Source organism: Phaethon lepturus, unplaced genomic scaffold, assembly GCF_000687285.1.
Source record: "Phaethon lepturus isolate BGI_N335 unplaced genomic scaffold, ASM68728v1 scaffold237, whole genome shotgun sequence".
NCBI lineage: Eukaryota > Metazoa > Chordata > Aves > Phaethontiformes > Phaethontidae > Phaethon > Phaethon lepturus.
Window position 1 is genome coordinate 1 of NW_010549529.1, and position 25696 is coordinate 25696.

General features: G+C 36.0%; 1 protein-coding gene across 1 annotated transcript in view; it reads left to right on the forward strand.

Annotated features, from left to right (window-relative positions):
* Positions 1 to 909: 909 nt before the first annotated feature.
* The window catches only part of LOC104623234 (E3 ubiquitin-protein ligase CBL-B-like), a gene marked incomplete at its 5' end in the record, with an annotated part of 36450 nt that continues 11663 nt past the window's right edge, over positions 910 to 25696 (forward strand). Inside the window, 5 exons of the mRNA XM_010290268.1 lie at positions 910 to 1113; positions 9280 to 9465; positions 11754 to 12119; positions 14689 to 14783; positions 22514 to 22657. Coding sequence (XP_010288570.1) covers positions 910 to 1113; positions 9280 to 9465; positions 11754 to 12119; positions 14689 to 14783; positions 22514 to 22657 — 995 coding nt within the window. The remainder of the gene's footprint in view (positions 1114 to 9279; positions 9466 to 11753; positions 12120 to 14688; positions 14784 to 22513; positions 22658 to 25696) is intronic.

Genomic DNA, 25696 nt, shown 5'->3' on the forward strand with positions numbered 1-25696 from the left:
AACCTAGTGTTTCTGTGATTCTGTGAAATCTACATTGTGCCTCTTGATGGAAAAATTTCTTTATAAGTGCTTGCAAAACTTCTGTCTGATACGTTTGTTCATTAGTAGCCTGAATCTACTTTAAAAGCTTTTTGATTGCTCCTGATGAGGAAAAAAAAATTCTGAAATGAGTAAAAGGAATAGAAATATGGCTGCCTGAAAATCATTTAACACAATATACCACTTAGAAATTAATATTCAAGTAATTCTTGTTTCTGATAACATGTGAAAATAGTATCTTGTTTTACATAATTTATTGAAAAGGTAGCAAAGTCCTGGCTTCTATTTAAACATGTCAAAAAATATTTGTAGCTTTAGATGTTCTGTATGCATATCACTGAATGATGGTAATGTTGCAGCCATGATGGACTGTATGTATGATCTTCAGAGAATAAGAGCTGCATGCCATAAAGCTCATCTGCATTTTTAAACTTAAAATGGAAAATAAATACTTTATATGTAATATAAAAATATATAATAAAATGCATTATCTCTGTATACACAACTTGCCTTCTTTCATCTGAAGATTCAGGAAAATTGTAATCCTAAAAGGCAAGGTGTTACTTCCTGACCTGTAATGCTAAGATAACTACAATTTTGGGGCTTTGTAGAGATAATAGTTGCATTTTGACTAGTTATATTTAAGTGAAGCTTAAACTTTTGAAGAGGGATAGCTTTTAAAAGTGCAGTCATTTTACCATTTACTATAGTTAAATATCTGTGAATCTGTTCCCTGTTTATGCCAGTGCTTCTATAAGCTCTTAAGAGACCTGTTAAAGGCATTTTGGTGTAGAAAGATAAGAGCTACTTTTTAAATTACTTCCATTTTTTGTTTTTAAAAATTTATGTACTTTTTTTGTCTTGCTGTAGGAATCTGATGGCCAAGGCTGTCCTTTCTGCCGCTGTGAAATCAAAGGAACTGAACCAATCATTGTGGATCCGTTTGATCCAAGGGATGAAAACTCTAGGTGCTGCAGTATTATTGATAGCTTTAGTATGCCCATGTTGGACTTGGATGATGATGATGATAGAGAAGAGTCTTTAATGATGAATCGTTTGGCTTCAGTCCGAAAGGTAAATTTTCAAATACTGTACAATAAATAAAGCTGTATGTTTGTAAATGAAGCTGCCTGTAACTTTAAGTAATGAGAGGTGGCACTTCATGCTCTAGGTTTCAGCAACTCACTGAACAATCCTCAGCTTGAAAAAACAAAATGCATCAATATTGCAGCAGTTACACTGAAGTTGAATAGGAGAAAAAAAAATAAATGCCAGATTCTCAGCTGATACCAACTGAGTTAACTCTGTTTATAATGGAGGAAACATGAGTTTGCACCAGCTGAGACTCTTACCCAAAATACGCTGTATGGACAATTCCCTGAACTTCTATTTGAAAGGAACAAAAGATTTTATATATATAGAATATATTATGATGTATACACATGCACAGAATGTTTTGGGATTAAACTTGAGTTTCTAAATAGATTATAAATATTATTGCTTTGTAAAGGTGACTTGGAACCCAGTTTATGTTGCAGACAAGTAGCTTTTAATCATGTTTCATGCGAGCTGTCTATGATTTCCGCCCTCCCCCCCCACCCCGCCGTGTTTTTAGTATTAGGTATTTTTAGCGGGAAAAGTATATCGGAAATTATTCATAGTGACTTTGTGTTTCGGGATGTTTTTTGTCCTGAAAGCATCCTACATTAAATTCTGGGATCTTTCGCTGATCACAGGTGATTTTTATCACTGATAAAATAAGCACTATCAGTAACAAAAGTTTATTTTATGTTGGTAGTTTTCACTACTGTATTTTAGCCCAGAATAGATATTGTCATAGGCCATGCAACACTGAATTTTACAATGCATTTTCCATATTTTACCTTTTTCTAAGGTCACCTAGATCGAATTTGGAATTAATTCTGTAACATCTTACCCTTCCATTTCCTTATTATTGTATTTGTTTAAAAAAGAATACTCTCATATCTGAGAGTATGTGTCAGTTAATATACATACTTCTGATATCCTTCCTAACCTCTTAAGTCATATGAATCATTCTTGTGTTGTGTATGTAATACAACATGGCCTACCCTTGGGAACAGTTTATCATTCCTGCCTGGACTTAAATTGCAGTCTGCAGCCTGACCTCTGTGAGATAGCCTTGAATTGATGGGCTTTTATAACACTATCACTTCCATGATAAGGCAAAAATGCATTATGCTTTTATCAAAAGCAGGACCCATAGGCTTTCTTATAGTAAAGCTTATTTCCAGTATGCCCCAAGTGCTTGAGTGCTTTGGTGCTTGCTGGTTTTATGTCATTAATTTCATTGTTCAGCTGAAGAAACCGACTAATTATCCCTGAAGTTTAGGAACAGCATTTTCCACTCTGTTATCCTGACTTGAAAATGTTGAATTATCGGGTGATTTTCAGCTGCTGTTTTCATCTTAAAACTGTTACCAATGGTTGTACAGTGATGTGCTTAACCACACCACCTGTGTGGAATATGTCAGTACTTATATATACTTTTTGTTACTAATGCCTTCATCAGTTTTGTCTATTTCTTCTAATCATTTATTTTTCCTGCTAAACAGTGGTTTTTTTCCAGACCTTGCTAGAAGAAATTATTTTTTTCCCCTCTATGACATTATGTAGGATTTTACTCTTTGACTTTCCTTTTGTTTTGTGTTAATGCTGTTAATATGAACATGGTACTGCATAACGGCTGTGTTGTAGTAATTTGATTTGTTGAAACAATAGAAGTTACATAATAAAAGACAATGTTTTAGTTCTTGCAGACAACCTGCTAGTACTGTTGTTACTTTGTAATCCCAATGGACAAATTTTTCAATTCTTACTTTATTACAAGGATTGTCATATGCTTTCTCAACATAAAGCTGTTAATCCTTGAAAATCAAATGGGCTGATTTTGTCTCATATCACCTGTCTAGACCATCTGGTATTACTGAGAAAATCTTCTTGTGGCATATCTGGCTAGTAATGAGCTGGGATGTTAAACTTGCTAGAGGAGGAGAGTTACAGGGATATAAAGTCCTGATGAAAGTGACTGTCGGGCTTTATGAGGTGTTGTGGAAATACTCAAATCAGTCCTTATTGTCCTGGAAGCCTTTTAGGAGGGGCACTCGTGAAATGTTTCCAAGCTGTTACTAGCAGTTTTCACTATCTTTGAGACTTGTACTTGAACATTTATATAATACAGTAATATACATAATGCAAAGAATAGTTGCAGTTAAGTTCATTTTAGAAGCACACACAGTTAGGTTTATCACTGATTAAGGGGCCTGTATGGGTTTTTAAGTGGGCTCTTCTTGACAAAATGAAAAGCAGAAAAACACTTCCTGGAATTCTCATTAAGGTGTAAAGAAGACACAATTTTTCTATCACCTTCTGTACTTGTATGAATTATGAATATAAGTTGGATATCAGAAAAATACCAGTTCTGTAGTTTATCACTTTATCTCTGAAGCATACTCATAAACTGCAAAAGATATCTGAATTAAGGCCCCGAGGGACCTCAGACTTGAAATTGCTCTAAGGAAAAGAATAATCACAAAGCTACTTACTCATTCTTTAATGGAATGAGTAAATGGATACACCTGAAGAAAAATGAATCATTCTTGCTAGGTGTTGTGTATGAGTCAGCAGCAGCAGATCAGCTGTAATAGGCTTTAGAGAAATCCACTGAAATTAGTCTGTTTATCTGCCTCATCAAGCAGCTTATTTTTTTAATTTCCAAATTGTCTTCAGATATTTCTTTATGAAAGATAGATGAAGAGTGGTGCCCAAACCTCTCTTAATTATCTCGTTGCTGAGAAACTTCCAGCCCTGTGGTGTGAGATTTTAGCTAATGCAGTTATTGCCTGAAGTGTTCTTTTTCTCAGCTCTATACTGTTTGTGCTAGCTAAGCACGACACTATGAAATGCATGTTAAAAAAAAGTGCAGATTACAGGCTCAGGTAAATATTGAATATTTTTTTTTTTTTTTTTCATTTTTAAAGAGAGCATTTGAGTCTCTAGTAGACTGTGTTTGTTACTCCATAATGTTTAATATTCCATCGTCCCGATGAATTGAGCTATCTGTCACTTTACCTTGTACAAGACATAACTTGATACACTTCTTAAAGAAAGAAAGAAAGAAAATGAGGAAAATGCCTAGTGCAGTAGTTCTTGTTAAGAGCAAATAATTTTGAATTAATAAGTGCTAAGATAATTGTTTGATCCAAATAATACTACATGAAAACATAGAGGAAGGCCCTAGGTATAGGAGATTATGAGGTTTTCAATAGCTTAAAGTGAATTAACATTCTCTAAAAACACTTTCTTCTAGAACTAGATGAAGTTGTCTGAGGAGTTACCCTCTTCTCTGGAGTTAATTTCTAGCTGTGTGAATGCACCAAAACCTGACGTTGATTCACACTGTTACTTTAGAACAGTTACAGGAAATTGTCAAAGCTAAAAGCCACTGTTTGTTATGACAGGCTTCTTCCAGCAGATGAGTTACGTCAAACTTAACAAACCATGACAAAAGACCTTGGTTGTCAAAATGTGGGCGGAGGCTATGGCTTTGACCCCTCCCCCTCATTTCCATATTATTAAATTGACTTTTTTCTGGTAATGAAAAAAGCCATGTATTACATAGTAATAATGTTTTTAATTTCATCATATAAATGCTGAATTTATTAGTATTTGAAAGAGGCATAATTAGTTAAAATGTATTTTACTGATTCTCTTGGGCAGTGTGGTGCTGACTCTCACAGCTTTAACACCTTCTCCTTCACATTCATTTTCTTGGATCAGCAAAGAAAAGATCAAATAAAGAACAAACAGTTTTTACATAGACAGGTTTAGAGCCATCAGTGTTAAGTGATGTAACTTTATACCCTCATGCAAATATTTAAGTCCAGACTATACTAATCTGTCTAGGTCACAACTTATCCTAACAAGAAATAACACAAATATGTGAGTTACTGTGACTATAAATGAACAAACTTCAGGAAACTACTTGGAAATGAAAAGTCCACTTCTGGTATAGGTCTGCTTGGACCTCCTTGGATGTCTCATTATGCAATTTATAAATTACTGAGTTTGCTGCAGCAGGGCATTAACAATGAGGATAATATTCCTCAGTCAGTCACTTGTTAGGATTTGTGTTGAGTATGCTTTTCGTATGTGCCCATCTGGCAGGAAGGTGTTCGAAGCTAAAACTCTAGATTCAATAGCCCGACTGCTAATATTTCCATCAGAAAAACCTTCACTAGAAATTGTAATCAATGACAGAAGCAGCCTTGCTTCTTGAATTCACAACCACTAGGAGCAAACAGATACCAGTATATCCCAATAATAAATACATCTGATTAAGTAACACAAGTGTGGTCTGCTTGGCAGTACAATTGCAAGGTAAGTCACAGCTGCTTTTTCCCTTGGCAGCAGTCATGCCAACCAGATGCAGTCCATGTTGTTACAAAGGAGTCTGTGTTCTTTTCCTTAATTGCATCTTTATTGCACAGGTCTGTGTGTGTTGCAGCAGAGCCCCTTTGTACACTGAAGATCTGTCTTGTGTCACTGCCAGTTCATTTGCATTAGTTTGTGTCTTAATCGCTTGATTGTTTTATCTTTTTGTCACTGTGCTGCTCTCATTGCTGCTTTATTTCTAGAGAATAGAAAATACACAGAAATCCCCAGTAGGTGACAAACAGAGAAATTTTAAATCTCTCTGTCCTTAGGGAGTCTGCCAGAAAGAGTAGGTATTATGTACATCTGTTAATGCCCTGGCATCCACATGAAGTGCAGCTATCTTACTGGCCTAGGTGTCAACAAACATCAAATGATGCAGCTAGACATGTTGGATGGGGGTGGACAGGAGAAATATTTTATAATGGTAATATGATGGAAATCTGATACTGAATGCTGAAGAAAAGTTTTGTTTGTTTTATTTTTAATTTCAGTAGATCTAAACAGGCAATCATAATTTTTAGTTTCTCCCAGCAAAGCATTCTCTCTTACTTCAGCACCAAAAGGTGACATGGATTAAGCTTCCTTGCAGGGGAGAGAAACACCTTTTGCTATCAGCTGTTTTCTTTTTTTTTTTCCTTTTTTTTTTTTCTTCTTTTCCCCTCCCTTGTGCCTCAGAAGTTATTCTTTAACCTGTGGGCCATCATCAGTTCTCTTTTTGAAATCGCTGGGGCCACAGCAAGCTCTGATAGCATTGTGGCTGTAGGCAATAGTAGTTCAAGGGACTGAAAGATTATTTTGCTATATTGACACAAGACATTGGTGTAAGCTTAAATTGAAATTTTTTCACACACTTAAGACGTTGGAAAAAAACTTCAATTTTTGCAGTTGTGATTTACCATTCATGGAATATGGTGGGTAGAGAGAGCTAAATACCAAATATATATGGAACCAGAATTTTATCACATAAATTTACCTCTTTCAATGGGATTAAAACCATGTTAGGGTCTAAGAATCTTGAATTTTTTAATAAATTTTTACATTGTTCTAGTTTCTGTTACCGCTTACTACATATTAGGTGTGTCTTTCAGGCACTTAGTTCCATAAATCTGAAAATAACATCAGTCCCCAGTGGGTTTTAAATATTAATATTTCCATGATTTCTGTCCCTGCTGGAGCTGGACTGTTAGAGCTGGAGAAAAGAACTCTCACATGGATGAGACCAGTGGACTTACTGAGGGAAGAGTGTATAATTTTGCCTAGTGATTCTTTTAGAGCAGAACTGTGTAAGAGAAAGTTGTCGTAGAGAAACAGTGATGGATATTCTTAAAATGCTGTCACTACAGTGTTGTTCATTTAGCTGTGGATTCACATAACGGCACACAGTGCAACATTTGAGGCTCTGTCAGGTTACCCTCATCAGGAAGTCAAGTTAATTAATGTGATTAATGAACACCTTAAATTCCAAACAAATGTTTCCAGTCCAGTACTCTGTTTTCAGTATTTCCTATTTTTCTTATTCTTTGTTTCCAACTCCTATTATATATAGAGAGAGGATTGTTTCTTGGATCTTCTGGAGCAATTCCCTGCTGACTGAGACACAGTGTGTTGGGCAACACCTAAAATGTAGGGACTTACTACAACCCTTTCATTTATTTTAAATAATTGTATCTTTTTGGAGGTTAGACACCTCCTTATTTGGTTCTATTTCAAATAATTTGGGAATTAAATTCATTTTCTGTCTGATGCTGAAGACAAAGCATTAACTCTATTACATTACATTGCTCTTGGCTTTTAGGAATGCTTGGTGGAGTTGTAGCTAAACTTTGAAAACTAATGCTATTAAATGATACAAAGTGTTTATTATGCTATTTAACTGGTAAATGCTTTCTGTTAAGGAAAATTAATTGACATTCATTGTATAGTTATTTTAGAATTATGGTTGCTCAGGCATGCTTGCGAGATATATATGTAGCTTAGTTATTCAACTTGCCGTAATGTTCAGAGAGGCTAAGCACCTCGCAATCATTCATGTGTTTATCCGGATGGACTTCCAGTCAAGGTCAGGGACATTGACCAATTAAAGGAAACAAAGAAAATTTAAGGACTATGGTCAGGCTATTTACTATGAACGTTTTGGCCACTTCTTTATAGAAAGGAGAAACTGGGAAGCTTCTGGTAGCCATGAAGAGCAAAAATCTTGAGTTGCTCAAATCTCTTGAAATTGAATGTGTAGCTATGACACTGAAGTTACACATGTAGGCCAAATGGTAAGACCCTACATATCGCCAAAAATAATGTCATTCTAGCAATGGAACTGAACCTCAGCCTTCTAGGTCTTCAACACCTCCTCACTCCTCTGTCTCATTTTTTCTTGCAGTGTTATCCAGTAATACTGTGGTAGCTCCTGTTTCAAAAGGAAATCTGGTAGCTATCCCAATTGTATAGGACAGAATATTAAACTAAACTGTAGTACACAGGGCAAGGAGTGAGTATACATTAGAGTCTTTTCCTGGATCTCCTTCTGAATTTATGAAGTTTTCAAATTTCTTGACATAGTCACTATATGTAAAGAAAGGCAATGCTGTTTACTTGTTTAGCTTGTTAAAGAATTTCCTAGTCCCATCCCTGTCATTACTATGGGATGTATAGCATTGGTGAGAAAAAGCTTATGAAAAGAGGAGAAAGGTTTTCATCAACGTGATTTAGCTTTGAGGTGGGTGCGTTTTTGTGCGCAATTTTATATGCTTTCCTCTAAGAAGATAGCAGATTGTTAGCCTCTATAGGCAAGTTATATAGCAAGAATACTTGGATGCCTCAGTGCACAAATGGCCTGAGGCTGATGCTTGGTGTGAATGTCTTGCAGCTACTCGTGTTTACTGTCAGGGAAAGCACAGAACAGCATAAACATCCAGGTTTGCTTACAGTACACTGATACAAATACAGTGGGTTCACAGAAGTAACCTTAGCTGATACATGCAAACAACTAAACTGTCTTTGTTAAAACTTGGCCAAATGAGATTTAGGAACTAGTTGCAAAAATGCATGGAGCTTGTATTGAGAATTGAAATCTTTGGTCTGATGAACTTGAAAGGACAAATCAAGAAAAAAAAAATCATGATTCATCACTTGGGGGGATGTTAAGCATGTGTGTGTGTCACTAGTTTAATATTTACTAAAATGGTAAATTGAATTGTCCTAAAATGTTTTTTGTAAATCAGCAAATGAGGAAAGAAATAAGTGCTTTGCCTACTGGATGGCTGATGATTTTGATTCATAAGTTTTCGGAAGACACATACATTACATTTTCTATGGAAGTATGATTTGAAAGTGGGCTGTAGTTAACAGACAATATCATAGACATCTGGCTTTTAGCAGTCTTGTATAGAATTTTAGATGAGTACTCTCTATGAATAAAAAGGTCATCAAGAGTAGCACTACTACAGTAGGATCTCTATGTTTGTGATTGTTTCCTTTTGTATAGCAATGATTGTTTTTAAAGCAAATTACTGGCATATATATTCTTTTATTTTCATCACAAGTTGACATGTATCTTAGTTTTGTGGTAGAATGACTTGTTGACTTCTTTTTCAGTAACCGTAAGCTGAGCACCTATACTGTCTATTAATTAAGAGTAGCAGAGTATCCATTATGATAAATGACTATTAGTAAGTACCTGACAAGTATCAAATGTTTTAGTTATTGAATGGAAATTGTATACTTGGTCATCAGGTAAATACTAATAATTTTTTTTCCCCTGTCTTGAAGTGCAATGAGAGGCAGAATTCTCCAGTGACTTCCCCGGGATCTTCTCCTCTTGCACAAAGAAGAAAACCACTTCCAGACCCCCTGCAAATCCCACATCTTAGTCTGCCACCTGTACCTCCTCGTCTGGATCTTATTCAGAAGGGAGTAGCACGGTCACCATGTGCTAGCCCAACTGGATCACCAAAGGTAAATCTTACTTATACGTGAATATTGAAGAATTGTATTTGGTTGTTTTCAAGGTGAGCTCGCTTTTTTGTTTTGGAAGATAGACTATTATGAAATTTTCCATATGTATTTTCTTTCTCAGGAGTTTGCTCTGTCCAAAAGAACTTTAATTCCTTGTAGTTTAGCAAAACTACAGATTAGATACATGTTGATTACACCTCTTATCTGTCAAGGTCGGGTTGGACAGGGCTCTAGGCAACTTGATCTAGTTGAAGATGTCCCTGCTCATTGCAGGGGGTTTGGGCTAGATGACCTTTGAAGGTCCCTTCCAACCCAAACTATTCTATGATTCTCCCTTTGAGGAGTGCCTGTCCTTTTGCATAATACCTTATGTTCGTCAAATGTGACCTCTGTTTGATGATTGCATTGCACTGGGTTATGGTCAGAATTTTAAAGACATTGCTGTAATGGGTTAATTCTGTAATAAACCTCAATTCAGGAAAGTAAACAGAAATGAAAGTTTCCTCAAAACAGATTTTAAGGTCATTATCTCATTTAAATTATATGTTGTGGTCTGATGATGATGAATGCTCAATTTCACAGTATACTTACAAGAAAAATATGTGCAGATACTCTACTTTCAAAACCTTAAGTGGCATATATTAGGATTCAAGTTTCAAGGGAAATAATAATGACTCTATAGCTAATAAACTGTATGCTGTGTTATGTAAAACTAATGATACTAAAGAGTTAATGATTTTTTGAGTGGATAAGCATGAATGGGAACAAAGACTGTGTTTGTTGCTCTCTATTATGAGTTGATCATTTTGTTGTGATTGCTGTATAGAGAGGGGGAATTAGATCTGCCTTTTGATTTTTAGATGATGAATTCAAGTTCAAAACATGACTTGAAACCTGTGTGTTCATAATCCAGTATGAAGTACCCTATTTATTTTGTTACGTTTTTACTTCAAGCTTGAAAAAATCAACCTCTTATTAAGATTCTAGCGGTTTATAATTCAGAGAAAAAAACAGATATTTGAATAGTTTCTTTAAGCTTCTTTCATCACTTTTTGTATTGTACAAAGGAACTTATAATATATTTGGCACATTGATTAAAAATAAATTTTACAGCAGCGTATTTTTACAAAGTTCATGTCTCATAAAAAACAGAAATTCAGAAATAGCATTAATATTGCTTTAAATTTTTGGTGACATTATTTTGAAAATGCGAGGTTTTTTCCTTGAAACTTTTCCTGGAGGGGGAAAAAAAAAATTTGCAGGAATGAAAAGGAAATAAGATGGGAGCAACAAGGGATTTTTTTCATACCTTAAAAGATTTCATATTAAAAAAAAAAGACAATTTAGTACTGCCAAGACTACTACTTCAGTCAAAAAACTCTTCTTTGTTTCTGCAATGAAAAACTATAACTATGACCTATAGCAAAAAATTTGGACCTAGCCATTAAAGTCTTGCCTTGACAGTGAGAATAACTATTTTTCTTAAGTAGAAACTGAATTAAACATTGCTATATTTGATATACTATCCTATTTATCTGAATAGACCTGTCAGTACAATAACTCTTATTTTCAATTTAAGTAACATGTTGAGGTGCTGCTCGAAGACTAGTGGTGGGCTAGCCTGTGAAGTGAGAGCAAATACTATTCTTACTTTAAAACTTTTGTGGCCTCCGTCTCTTCAAGTGGTAACAATAATATGCAGGCTTACCAGAGTCCATGAAAATTACATCTTCCAAGGGAAATCATCTTCCTTGTATTTCTTACGGTAGCTGGTGGTAAGAGAAAAACATTTCATAATAGATCTGGCCCAAGTGTTATTTTGTCAAATGCTGTTAGTAACTCACTCCTAATGAAAATGTTCTGTTTTTACCAGATTTGTGCTCTTAGAAGCTATACAGCTACTTGGATATGTTGTTTGGTTTTTTTCTTCTGGTAACTTGGTTTTCAGCTTTTTCTAAATATTCCTCAGAATTCATTTCAGCAGCTAAATAAGTGATTCAAAGTATCAAAGCAAAGGATTCTGGAAAAAAAATTTACGGGTCAGATAAATCTGCCTCAGTTTTCTTTTCTCACGTCCACCTCCTTCCTTGGGTTAGTCATGCAACAGCAGAAATGGGGGCATGCTGAAGAGAGGCCAGGTTGTCTGCAGAATGCAAAGACAAGACTAACATTTAAACTACTGGCAAGTACGCTCGTGCTGCCTTGAAAATATCTCAAGCCATACTTGATCATGTGGGAAATATGCACGTCTATATCTAACTTTTTGTTTTACTTTCTGTGTTATTTAGTCTTCTCCTTGTATGGTGAGGAAACAAGACAAACCTTTGCCAGCACCACCACCTCCCTTGCGTGATCCTCCACCACCCCCACCAGAGAGACCCCCTCCAATTCCACCAGACAACAGGATAAGCAGACACCTGCATCATCCAGAAAGCGTGCCTTCCAGAGACCAGCCGATGCCCCTTGAAGGCTGGTGTCCCAGAGATGTGTTTGGGACAAGTCAGTTAGCAGGATGTCGAATAGGGAATGATACTTCTCCCAAACCAGGACTGACTGCAATTTCAAACATAAATGGAAGGCACAACCGTCTAAGTTCTGATCCAGGATTTATGAGGAAACATAGACGTCATGAGCTGCCTGCAGAAGGTGCCAAGGTATAAAATGAGCTAGATGTTGAATCCTAATTTGATAACCTACTGCAGCATTGTTTTGCGCTGGCCAAAGTTACGTTTATATTGGTTAGTGTTGATCTGCTGTTTCCAGTTCTTTCCTGTAAGTACTTAATAATAAGCTGGTCATAAATAAATGGTTTGTTAAATACTGTAAATTTGTGAAGCAACAGTACATGAGGGTCTAAGTTACAATTTTGACACGAAACCTTCAAAAAATGGCTTGGAGAGAAAATTCTAGATTTGCTATATTCTTTTAGCAAATTATTCATGCAGTTGGTGCATGATAATAATGTAGCACTATATGCTGTAGTATAGTAATACAGCATCTCAGGTCCGCTTTGGAAGTGTCTTATGCCAAAATTGTGTATGCAGGTGCTGATGGAATAGTAGATATTCCAGTTGCCTGTGTCATAGGTGAGGTGAGGACTTGGAACTCCTTCAATCTGTAAAGTATGCAATATGTACAGATGATGTATACAAATATACTTAAATTGTCAGATATATTGTGTGCATTAACATAAAAAGCTAAATACTCTAAAGGTCAGTTGTGCTGTTCATCAGTAAAACATCATTTTCAAAGGAGCATTAACTTAGTCATGATGTTCACTGTGTTCTAAAGGAGAAGTTCTAACCTGCCTTGACCCTAAGAAAGAGGAAGCAAATACATCCCAAGCCAAGCTAATGTGGAATCATTTATGGTATCTTTACCACTGGCTGTATGGGCAGTATCCTTGAAAGTGTTCAGTGGCACAACCCCAGTATTGCATTATTTGATTTAGTATTATCATCAATATTCTACAGCTCCCTTTTTCTTTGTCAGTTGTTTACAGTAATACACATATCTTCAGCTAAATTTTTCCTCCTTTGTACTTAAATTAGAACTCCAGCTGCTGGAGTTGTACATTGTTGTAATTTGTCCATGGCAGCTTTTGACTTCTCTTGTACAAATGTCCAGTGTAATGTCCAATAATCCATTTTCAGTGCTGAGGGTGTTCAGAGTTGTCACTTGCTAGACAATCGGCAGAAAGGTTGCATGGTTTAGTGTGGGGACGTCTACTTGTCACCCACAGGAGAAGTATGTTTTCCTGTCCTTGATTGCAGTGAATAGTATTGTATGTCTATAACTATGGTGTTTCTTCTGCCAAAAAAATAAAAATTGAAGGATTGTTTCTGTATGTTAGTTGAAGATATCTGGGGAGGAGAGTGTAGAGGGAGTAGTTCTGGCATTAGGCAGCTTCAGACAGCTTGCAAGAATATGTACTGTTGGGGGGGCCTAGGTTTGAAAAGAGATGAAGTGGTGATGGCCTAAGAAAAAATTCCTAGTTCTGCTCTAATCAGTTTTATCAAAGCAGCTGAGTTAATTTATTCATAAAACAGGTTATTAACTCAAAGCTGCTCTTTTCTTTTTTTTTTTTCCCCCTCCTTGAAGACTAAATAGCTTGTGCTAAGAAGGATGGGTTTGTGGTTAAGTCACGGTAGTTAGAAATCATCAGGTTTTCTATTTGCCTTTCCCAAGGTTACAAAGATTATTACAAGGTTACAAGGTTACAAAGGTTATTTAACCTTTCTACCCCCATTTTATTTTTTTTTTATATGGATATTTTGGTTATTTTGAAAGTATGTTACTGAAATTCGATTAGTACTGGTAAAGAACATTGACAGATATGATGAAAGGTGCTTAAGAGGTCCATGATGTTATATATAATTAGAATGTCCTTTTATCAGCATTGAGGCAAAACACCAAAATTTTACTTACAGCTAAGCTGTTGTTCAAAATGCTATAGCTTTTCATCTGATTTTAAAAGGATACTGGGTTTATGTCTTCATATAGCATTCCAGTTGTGGTCTGGTGCAGTATTGAAGCTGATGGAATGAATACTTCTCAAATCAGAATAATCACTCAGTGTAGAAGTGGCATTGTAGGCTGGAGAAGTTACATATGTATTTAAACAAATGCTGTTTGAACTGTCATCTTCAGGTTACAGATCTATGCTATTTGGTTAAATGGAGCAACTGACAACTCTGAATTACCGTTTCAGGCTGTGTGCACATTCACAAGGGAAATATTTAATGAATTTTTATCCCCGATTCATATATAAATCTTTCTGCTATTGGTAAAATCCAAGAATCAGACAGTGTGGTGGGTAGGGGGTGGATTCTGGCAGGCACTGTATCAGAGTTTTAAAAACGTCAATATGTTTAGCATGCTGTACCTGTTGTTTTCCCACTGTACTTATCTCTCTCACATTGATTGGTTTGCAATCTCAAAATCTTAATTTCCCCCCAAGCAGTTCAGCTGTAACTGAGTAGTCCATCTAGTAACCATGATGTGGAACTTCCTCTTTTGGTGAAGTTTTAAGCTAACGTGTTCTGCAGCTCCAAATGGGGTGAGCTGAAACAGGTATGAAAGAGTGACTTCAGATAACAGCTCCATAGCATGAACTACTAGGAAAACCTTTACCCGTTATCTTCTCAAGGTCTATTTTGTTGATGAACATCAATGATGATAAACAGGAAGAGGGACCTATTGTAACACTTTCGCGATTTTTAGGTCTTTTCAAATGGCCATCTGATAAATGAAGAATATGATGTCCCTCCACGGCTTTCACCACCTCTTCCAGCTGCCTCCATCATCCCTAGTATGAAGTAAGTTAACTTTATTTGTAAAAGAAATGTGTTAATGTTAGATAATACACCAATTCTCTGGTGCTAGAAGAAAAACAGGAAAAAGAAAGAAGTAAAATGAATGAATATAACTTGGTGATACATTTTCCATTAACTTTAATGTGGTTCTACAAAGGAAACATAAATTGTATTGACTAAGTGGGAGCAGTTCTAATGTTAATTGAACATACTACATTTTGCTAGGAAGAGAGAATAAATTATGGCAGATCTTGCTCACAGGCATTTGGCTGTGGGAGCAGACACGGGTTTTGCTTCTATTACTACAGAAGTGTGGTCAGAGCTATTCATCGCAGGAGATGAGAGATTCTGGGAAGGTACTAATGGTAAAGAGCATGATATGTGTGCATTCTGCCCTCAATCTAGCCATGCTTTCTGGGCTTTCTACGCAGGGAGCTTTACCCAGGGTTCACACCAGTATCTTTTCTTTGCTGTGGCTGAAAAACAAAGAAAAACATTTTATACCCATTTTAAATGGAGTCAGCCTCCCTGAGTTCCAGAATATGGTTTAGGAAATTTTGTCATTTCAAGTTGTAGACTATTCTCGTCTTCCAGTAACATGGCTGTTTATTTGGTACCAAGACGTTGCTGTGCATAGCAAGTGTCTTTGGACTCTGAATCACACAAATTTTCTGCCCAACAAGAGATATTTACATTAGAAAGCTTGGAAATGCTATAAAGCTATTTGTCAATATTTTGTGGTTTTCTAAGGAAATCAGAGCTTATCGCAATGTTTGATGTTATCCTACAGTTTCTTTCCCATGTACTGCTTGTGATTCTTGCTGTCAAATAAAGTAATTGGGCAGTCGGTACATATTAATACTGAGAATTTTCTCATTAGTGTGTAATTTTGCCATATCTTCAGCACTCACTCCATTGTTCAGTTAGTGGTAACATAAAAGACACATATATTTCAGCGTATTATTAATATGTTGGGGTTTTTTTCTTCCTAAGCGCTAGAATAAAGGTGCAGTGGAGCATTGACTTTCATTCAGAGATGTGTTCAGGTGGAATAATTGCTGAATTGAAGCTCTCCATAGAACCATAGAATAGTTTGGGTTGGAAGGGACCTTTAAAGGTCATCTAGTCCACCCCCCTGCAATGAGAAGGGACACCTTCAATGAGATCAGGTTGCTCTGAGCCCCATCCAACCTCACCTGGAATGTTTCTGGGGGTGGGACATCTACCACCTCTCTGGGCAACCAGTGCCAGTGTCTCACCACCCTCATTGTGATATTTCTTCCTTTGTGTACATTTCTTCCTTATAAGTAGTCGAAATCTATGTTTACTTTCAGTTCAGAAGCAAATTTTAGAACATTATCCAGACATTTTTGTAATTAAATGTTGTGATGTAATCCGATTGAGGTAGGATATCACAGTAGTACCATTTGGATACCTCATGTAATCAATCCCCTCTATAGATTGATCTCCTTGGATTGATGACTAGTTCCATGATACAGTGCAAACCCTAGGATGTTCCACCGCCTGTCAGTCAGAAAGAGAAAACAATAAATCCAAAAGACAAACTAAATACTTTCATATTCCAAAGCAAACTGAATTCTGAAGAAGGGGAGATTCTTATTTTTATTTTTCATGGTGTTGAAATATCAAAACATTCTGCTTCACGAAAATCCCATTTTTTACTCGGATTTTTGCAAATGTAGCCTAGTATGATGTATACATACACCATACAGTGTTCATTGCTACAATATCTTGTGAACTTTCCAATGTGAACAGGCACAAAATCCATGTCAAGCCAATCCAAAAATAGGCTGTGTGAATTTAGCTTGGTCAAAAGAAACATCTTCATTAGCTGAAATCTTCTGAATAGAAAACTGACATATTCCAACCAAAAGAAAGTCTTAATTTGGTAAAACCAAATTCCATAAGCTTTTCAGGAGGAAATTAACTTTTACTTCTGGTTTGTTTTCGTACTTTAAAGAAATATACAGCATGTTTTAAATTTTGAATTTTAAAATGTAAAAATATCGATACATAACTTAGGGTTCAGAAGTTCAAATTAATTAACAACTACTAAAATTTCACGTGGAATGGCTGTTAAAATTAAAAATTGATTGTTGTATGTTGTTTCTTGAAACACTAATATGTCTATTTTAAATTTATTTCAAATTAAGTTTTTGTTACCACTAGAAAAAAACCCAATAATCTGTAATAGTGCATGGCAATATGTAAGTGGAAAAACTGGGTGGTGGGAAATCTTCAAAATCTTCAAAAATAGCAAGTTTTATAGGTTAAATATTTCTACCAACCATGACAATAGCTTTCAAAAAGATAACCTAAATAATATTTAGCATGATTTAATTTGAAATGTCAGAGCGAATATTGTTACAGTGTATTTTTCCTCCTGTTAAATTGGCTGCAGTAAGCCCTCATAAATACGTTGAATTGGACTTGATCCAAAATACTCTTGCTTTCCACAGCTGTGCTACTGCAGTCAGTCTAGTGCAAGTTTCTTATTTTTTTTCTACTTTCTGATCTCTGTGGAGTTGTGGTTTGAGAGCTAGTTTCTTTCATAAAGCTGCAAGGCATTTTATTTTTTGTAGTTATTATCATAAGTCTGTACTTTCACAGGTTTGACTGAAGGATACATTGACCATGAATGAAATCTCTTAGTCTAAATAGTGAGGAGGCAAAATGACCATTAGTTGAAATGTCACAATTCTAAAATTTCCCTACTTAACTTGTTTGATCAGTCTTTGCTGAATAAGACACTATAAATATGACTTTTAGTAAAGAAAATAAAATCACATTAATATAAAAGCACTAGTGTCTTTTTTCTGGAAATGGTGCCGATTTATTTATTTAGTTTCCTTTTACTAAATTGATCATTATTAACCGTACTATAATAATGAGCTGCTAGACTTACAAGCATCCAATTTTTATTTTCTACTCAGCTGCTATGTTGCTGACCCTACACGTTAAAAGAGTTACTCTTTTATTGGACTGCTGCAATTATGTCAGCTTATTTTTAGCAGCTTTGATCAAATTGATATTTTAGTCTTGAAAAAATAAATAAAACTTTTGTGTCAAAGATACAGAACCGTTCTTCCCCCAAACTTAGAAATTTTCAAGTTAAATAGTGTTTGTTTTCTTCCTGTAAGAAGGTCCCATTTTGCCACGTCAATAGAAAATCGGCCTCTTTGTCTCGAAAGTGCTTTATACTACCGTGGTATTTTCTGTGAGAGCGCATCTATTTTTGAGTATATAATGAGACATCCAATTCCAATACCTTTTGTATTCTATAAATATATTAGGAATATCTTTTTGCTTTGAGGTAGTTGAGGGAAAAGTAGCACCTAAAGGTATTTCTCCTCTTGCTATCCCTTCTGTCTTGCTAAGAAACTTTGAAGGTGAAATCATAGTTCCATTAAAGGCAACTGTGGCTTAGAAATTCTGCCTCCCTTGAAATCAGCCTTTGGCATGGTGCTGCTAACATGCAGGTTCTAGATGTCGGAGATGATGTTCTTTCTGGAGGACACAACGTGCCCTTAGCTCATAGCTTGACAGGCCAGTGAGTTTGGATGCATCAGCTGTTCTGTCGTGATTCTTGTCGCGTTGCAGGCTTACCCTGTGACAAATAGAAAATTGTGTCCTTCTCTATGAATGAAGGTGAACTGCTTCATGTACCCTTTAGTTTTAAGGGTAGAGAGCACTCAGGGGCAGTTGACTTGATCATGTGGCCCATATAACTTAACACTTATTTTGCTGAAACAGTTTGCTTGAGGCCTTAGAAGAGTAAAGGTTTTGTCTGCACTAGCAAATAGTACTCTGCATAGGACGGAAGAGTTGATAGTAAGGACCTGATGTCTGTACCGTACACATTACGGGGCAGCAGTTCAACTAGCTGTAGTCTTGTCCCATGAATGTGAACAGTCTTTAGCAATCGGAACATAGTAGGGGCACACTTGGAGTATATCGTGTATTGTAGTTTAATCTGAAAAGTATTCAAGTTAATGCACTCCTCGGTGCAAATCAAAGCATGGTAAATGGGGAGATTAAAGGGATTCATTTCAAAAGCACAGTCCTGATCCAGACTGAAATACATGGACTGCAAGTTTATCCTGCCTAAGTTCTGTGAACCAGTTTACCAGTAAATGATGGAAGGGGAAACTTCCCTTGAAATACTTTTAAATAAGTGTGAGATGTTGGTTTCCTTGGAGTTCTGTTTACAACTAAGCTGGACATAAGTGGCTCGACAAAAACGAATTCTCACATCTTTTCCTATTTTGCCTTTGGCCCTTGGTGCTCAATAGTATAAGAGAGATTGACATCTATCCTTCTGTTCAACAAATGAGAAAACACAAAGTCATCACTTACCAGAATGTAATTCTGACTTTCAGTTTTAAAGTATTTCCACTTAAGGAACAGAAAGGGGAACTAGAGAGTATGTAAATACAATGTACTGATCAGTTTTGTATTCCTCTTCTAAAGATGTAAGAGTAAAGAAGTTTTGTAAACTGTTAATTACAGAGAGTTTCACCAGCTTGATAAACAGATGCCTAAGTGTTTCATGTCTTTGCTTACAATGACAATGTTCATTTGTTTAGTTACAAAAACCTATAAAGTATTTGTCTCTTTATCTTACTAGGTGGTTTTGTGTAGAACAATAGAGTTAGTCTTAGAATGATAGAGATTTAATAAAACACTTTGATCTTGATAATCAAGTAATAATAATTCAATAATCATGGAGAAAATGGGGTAGACCTCTAGCAGAACAATGCAAAAGATGTTTGGAGTCAAATACTGTTATAACTGGAGGAAATTGGAAGAGCAATATGATTTTCAAAAAATACTAATTCTGAATTATTAATAAAATATAATGTAAATATAGGACAATTTTAGGACCCTGATGGAGAGTATATTGGCTGTATGTTAGTACTCTAACTCTTCTACTGCTTTACAAATAAAAAGCACCTTTCAGATATTAGTCACATAGCAATATTTACAACCTGGAAAATATTTTCCTTACTTTAAAGGTAGGGAAGGAGAGACTTTACCTAGTGTGAAGGATTTGTCTAAGGCTGCACACTCTTCAGAAGCAGGAGACTTGGAACTTACGTTTTTAATAATAGCTCCAAACCAGTAACAATTTCTCAGCAGTGCAATGATGTTGGGAAATTGATTTTGGCATATGTATACACACTGATATCCTGTGAATAAGGTATAGCTTTGTTACAACATAAGTTAGGTTCTTGTGTCTGCTGAATAAATGAGGAAAAAAGCAGGGGCATGGTGAAGAAGGGAAAACTTTTTATGTATTCCTTGAGTATACTGAATTTATTTAGTTTGTAAATTGTCAGTAAGTAAATCCTGCAGCTTCCTGTCTGAGAACTGTTTCTGTCAGGAAGCTGATAAGACTAGCTATTACAATGCTGTACTTAGTTCAGGTGGTGATTAGGCTCTCAGTTTTACTCTGTAGACTTCCTTAAAAAAAATTAACATAATTCACAGTATTCCAGGAATCAAATTTCCTGCAATCAAAATAACCAGCTTCAGATAGGGCCTTCAGAGAAGGGGGTTTTTGGTGTTTTTTTTTCCCCAGGAATAGCCTTTGAAGAGGGCTTCAAGCAATATTACCAGCGTGGTTTGGTCAATATTGGGTATTTCTGGTGTAGATATTAATACTTCAAACATTGCTATCTGCAGAAGCCTGCAATTCAATTTGTGATTATTTTCAAAAAACACAGGCTTATATATACTTAGAGACACACACACACACACACACACACACATATATATATTAAAAAAAAAAAAAATCTCCAGAACATGCTGGATTGCCGTGTAAGAATGATTGCAGGTCCATAGGAATGAGAAAATTTATTCTTTGTAGGCCTTTCAACTGTCTACCTAAGAATGCTACGGAGTTCCCACTGTCCTGGTACATTTTTACCTTCTGTTCTTTAAATGGCCACACAGGAGTGACACAAACATCTTGTCCATCTAAGAAATCAAAGGTGGAAAAAGGAATTTCACGCTGCATTACTGTGTGAAATTTTGCTCCCTCTACAGAGGGTGGTTGAAGAGGTTGCAGTTCAGTGGCGTAAATCATCTTTCCCCTGTCTTTGGCTAGTATGTCGTTGCAAAAGAAGCTGGATTCCCATCTTTCATGAACTTGTTTCTGAAGTGAAAAGTATATTACTGATTGAAGGAAAGAGTGTCTGAGATGTTAGAAGTACCTAGGGAGCTCTAGACTTTGTTCAGACAAAAGCAGCACATCTGCCCCCTTCCTTCTCTGTTCTTTTTGTTTCTCCCTTCATTTATTTCTTCATTTAGTGACTGGCTAATACTCATGGTAGTTAGTTATTCATTTTTGTTCACGGAATATCTGAATGTTGTGAAGTCATGTGGCATCATCTACAGTAAATAGGGAGACACATGTTTTTCCTTTGTGAAGAAGTGTGCTGTGTGATTCAGGTGCTTCTCGTGTTGAGAAAAATGAGATAGGCCTGGCCTGTCATTTCAGCTCTTGCCCTTACGATAAAATCAAACTAATTAGACCACAGGAAGAGAAAGTATATCCACTCCCTTCTCATATTTCCTTACAGTCCTTAAGAACTTCCCTAAATGATGTATGAAGTAGATGTATCTTGTAATGTAGCATGTAGTTCAGCTCAGGGGCCATTAGCCATTCTTTCAAGCCACAAATCAAAATGGCTGTGGATGCATTGCACATCTTTATTTGCGGTCCTCCAGCTATTGTCTTTTTTTGTGGCAAACTTCTGTTTGTGGTTTTCATGTATGATCAAGCTGAAGTTAAATTAAGTCCTTGATGGGAGCTTTTGTATCTCAGATGTTTTGTGAGTTTCTTATTTATCTTAATGTATTGGAGTAATTGCTATAAATGGAGGGGCTGTAAGTATAAAAGAGTAGATGATGTTAATTGCTAGACCTATAACCTAGTTAGCTATATTTCATGAGGGCCAAAAGGTATGCTGAACTTGTTATTATCTAACAAAATTACTTTCCCCATACTGCTCACTAAATTGAAATTTTTGTCCATCATTTTGCTTACACTCATGTAACAGAAAACTAGATAGGAGTTAGGTTTTAATTTTAAAAGAAATCTCTTACCCAGCAATATGCTCCATGATGGAACTTGTTACCTGTAAATGGAGGTTGTAAGGTCTACCTCTTTCCTGGGCCTCCCTTGCTTTCAAGAAGTGGTTTAAATCACTGTCTGGGAGGATAATTAAAGGCAATTATTGTTTGAAGTAAAAATAATTTAAAATACAGGCAAATTCTGGGAGTTTGGTAATGTTATGGCAGGAACAAGACTTCACTGAAAGGGTGAATGTCTACTGCCTCACTGAGCCCTGCTAAATACTATTTGCCCTGAATTAACTTTTGTTTAGTTCTTTTTGATAAGCGCCAACAGGTTAAGCCTTGTAAGTGCCTATTTAGTACTCTAATTCTTTGCAATTCTCTGTTATGTTGTGCTTGCTTAAAGTAGCTGTTTAACTCTTAAAAGGTCAGCTGTCCTTTTCTCAATGCATTCTCAGAGACAAAAAAGCCAGGAAGTTTAAAAGTTTTAATCTGATATGGTGTTTTTGTTACCGTATGTGTACCAGATATGTATTAAGGATGTTGAAGCTAAAGAACAGTATTTTCTGTAATATACTGAGGTCGATTATGTAACAGTCAAAGCAAAAGTGATCTTTTTCTCATCTTCTTAGGTGCCCTGTTCCTTCAGCAAATTCTGTGTCTGATAAATCAAGGGATCACACAGATGATGATGATGAATACAAAGTTCCTTCTTCACATCCCGTAATACTGAGCTCACAACCACCTCATAGTCATAATATAAAACCTCTTGCTCGGTAAGGTCATTTAGCAGCCTTGAAGGCAACTGATTTAAAAAAAACTCTGCTTTTTCCAAAGTTTAACTGGATTCAACATTTATAATAATAGTTAAGCTTGCCTGCCTTCTGAAATGTCTTATCTTTTCAAGCTTGGATTACTTATGCCTCTGTTTCATTTGACCACAGTCATAAACCTGTGAGGTTTGCTTTATTGAATCTCTGTTGTGTCAGAACTGGGTGGTTTTGCTTTTGAATACCATTTCTGCAATTGATCCTTTTTTCACTTAGGTTGAAGTTTCAGAACTGACCAGAAGATTCAACCCCCACAACTCTTGCAAATTTAATTTTTAAGAGAATTGTGTGACTGAAATTCCCAAAGTGAGCTTTGAAAATCTTAGACTTTCACATTTCATATAATTAATTTTAAGAAGCAATGCAGTACTGAAAAATATGTGACTTGGCAGCTGTATGTACATCTCTTTTTGTCCCGTGTGGACTATGTCTTTTTGGCTTTTTGAGCCAAAGGTTTCATAGTATGTTTTCTTTGTGCTTTTCAGGAAGAGAACCTTTTTTTAAATTCACATGAAATACATCTTTTTTGCTTTAAACGTGTTCTAATGTAGTATCTCCAAACTTTCACAGTTCTGAGTTATTAATGGATTATGGCAAGGAGATTTGGAGCCAAAGGACATGGCAACTGAAGGCTGTGTCATTCCTGGTGAAAGTCTTGGTCTTTGACTCATTTAAAAAATCTTAATGTCTTGGAATTAAGAGAATAAGTCTTGGGAAAGAGAAGGGCCAGTTCTGTACTGGTCTTGTAGGTCAAAAACCTATGATATTAAAATGAAGTATTGATCTAAAAAGTTCAGACTCTTCTGCTATTAAAAAAATGCAGTGACCTATTGCCATTTCTTCCTCTTTTTGTCAGAATGTGATGTCAAGGACTCACCATCAATAAAGCTTGACATGTTTCTTACCCCAAAATTAACCAATTACAATCTTTAGACCCCTTGAATCTGACATTTAGACCAGCTGGGAAAAAGGTCATAGTCTGATCACTTCTTGCATGCAGGTTAAAAGTTCTGTCTGTATTAGAAATGCTGATCCAACCTTCACTGACTAGGTTTGAATATTACACAGTTGGCTGAGCTTCATGGTCTTGAGTACTTAAATTCCTATCTATCCTATGAGATTTAAAAAAACAAAACAAAACAAAAGACTAAAACTCTCAATGTTGGCCAAGAAAAAAAATGGCAAGAAACAAAAAAAAAAATATTTGAAGGTTCTAATCCTTTTTACCTATGCTGGTTTTTTTATCACTGTGTTGTGGTTCTGCATAGGAATGTCTTTATGTACCACGCAAAGTCAACTAATAAAGGCTGAGTTGCTTGCATGACTAGAGTTATACAGGATGTAACCTTTCTAAAACAAGAAGTCTGCAGCAGAAGAGCAAGAAGAGCAGTATGTGAAGAGATTACCTTGTTTTAGCAGCTTCTGAGGGCTGTGTCTAGGTTAGTAAGTAGTGTGGTGCTATAGGAGTGGGTCTGTAGAAGGGACTGTTGACGGCAAGGACCTCACATCCACGCTGCATGTTTTAGGAGTTTTTTGATTCAGACTAGCCCTAACATGGTCCTGTGGCTGGAGTACTCTTCAGTGATTGCAGCGCATTGGATGAGCTCTTGCAGAACATCTTTTGAGTTAACAACATCCAGAAGCAATTTGAGTCTGCATGCTCTGAGACCTCTCTGCAATGTAAACTGACGTGCTGTTAAGTGGGGATGACTTGTGCAGATTTGTTTCAAATCATACTCCTGACCTGAACTAAAACGCTAGTATCTAGATGCACACTGCAAGATTCTTGAGAAAATAACCAGCTGGAAAACTAGAAACTTTTCATTTTCTAGTATCCTTCTTTTGCAGAAGAGTTGAGCGTTTTCAATTGTCTGGTACAAGGATTTCACCAGGCCATTAGAATTATTAGTAGAGGCTGTAGATAGAAAGCTGATTTCAAAGTTTCTTCTCATTTTTCGATTATTTTTTAGCTAGTATACTTGGTCTTGTGCTTATGGTGGGTGTTTTGGCATTAATCCAGGACTTGCTAGAAATACCTCAGTTTACCATTTAGGTTGCTCTATGATTATAACCAACAGCTCTTATTATAGATTCTGATAAGAATTTTAGCTCAAAACAAACCATTCACTAAGCATTTAAAAAAAAAATCCTACTGAATATTTGTGTATGAATATATATGATGTTCCATATACTTAAAATGTCTCCTTTTAGCTAATGTCACTACTTATATGTGAAAGCTGGGGTAAAGCTTTCAAAAAGAATATTGATTTTGGTTGATGTTGTGTTCTTTTAATCTCAGGGGGAAGAGAGTGTCAACAAAAGCTTAATTTGTTAGTATTGTTTAGCAAAAGACTTTTACTATTTTATTTTTTAATTGTCATAGATTTTTAGTACCTTTCAGTTGTGTCCCCCAGTGTCACTTTCTCTTATCTCTTTCCTAAGTGTTGCTTCCTCAGTTCTTGGATAGTACTTCAGAGTTTTCAGTCAACTGAAGAGCATACAAAATTTCTTCTGAATGTTTTGTAGTTTAGGAACTATGTCATGCTTCCATCCTACCTCCAAATTTGTAGTGCCTCTAAGAGTTTTTGGTCTTTTACCGGTAGATATGACAATGCTAAAAATATTGCAAGATTAATGCAAAAAAATATTCACAGTCTTATTTTCTGGCAGATCAGTTGTCTGGTTTTTGTTACAGCTGATCATCTCTTCCCAGGTATGGGACAAGTTCAGCAGTGAGAAATGGAGGGAAAGAATTTCAGCATTACTAGTTAGGCTGCTATTAGAAGAATGATACTTCATTACATTCACTGACTTTTCCTAATAAAGCTTTTTTCCAAAAGGAAAAGTAAAGGACAGAAGGCTTGCTTGTTAGTACTCATTTGCTGCTGTTTTTTCTGGTGCTTACTGTTGATGTAAACAGGTATTTCAGCATCGTTTGTAAACTGATCACTTAACTGGGCTCATTATGACCTGAAGACTTCTGAA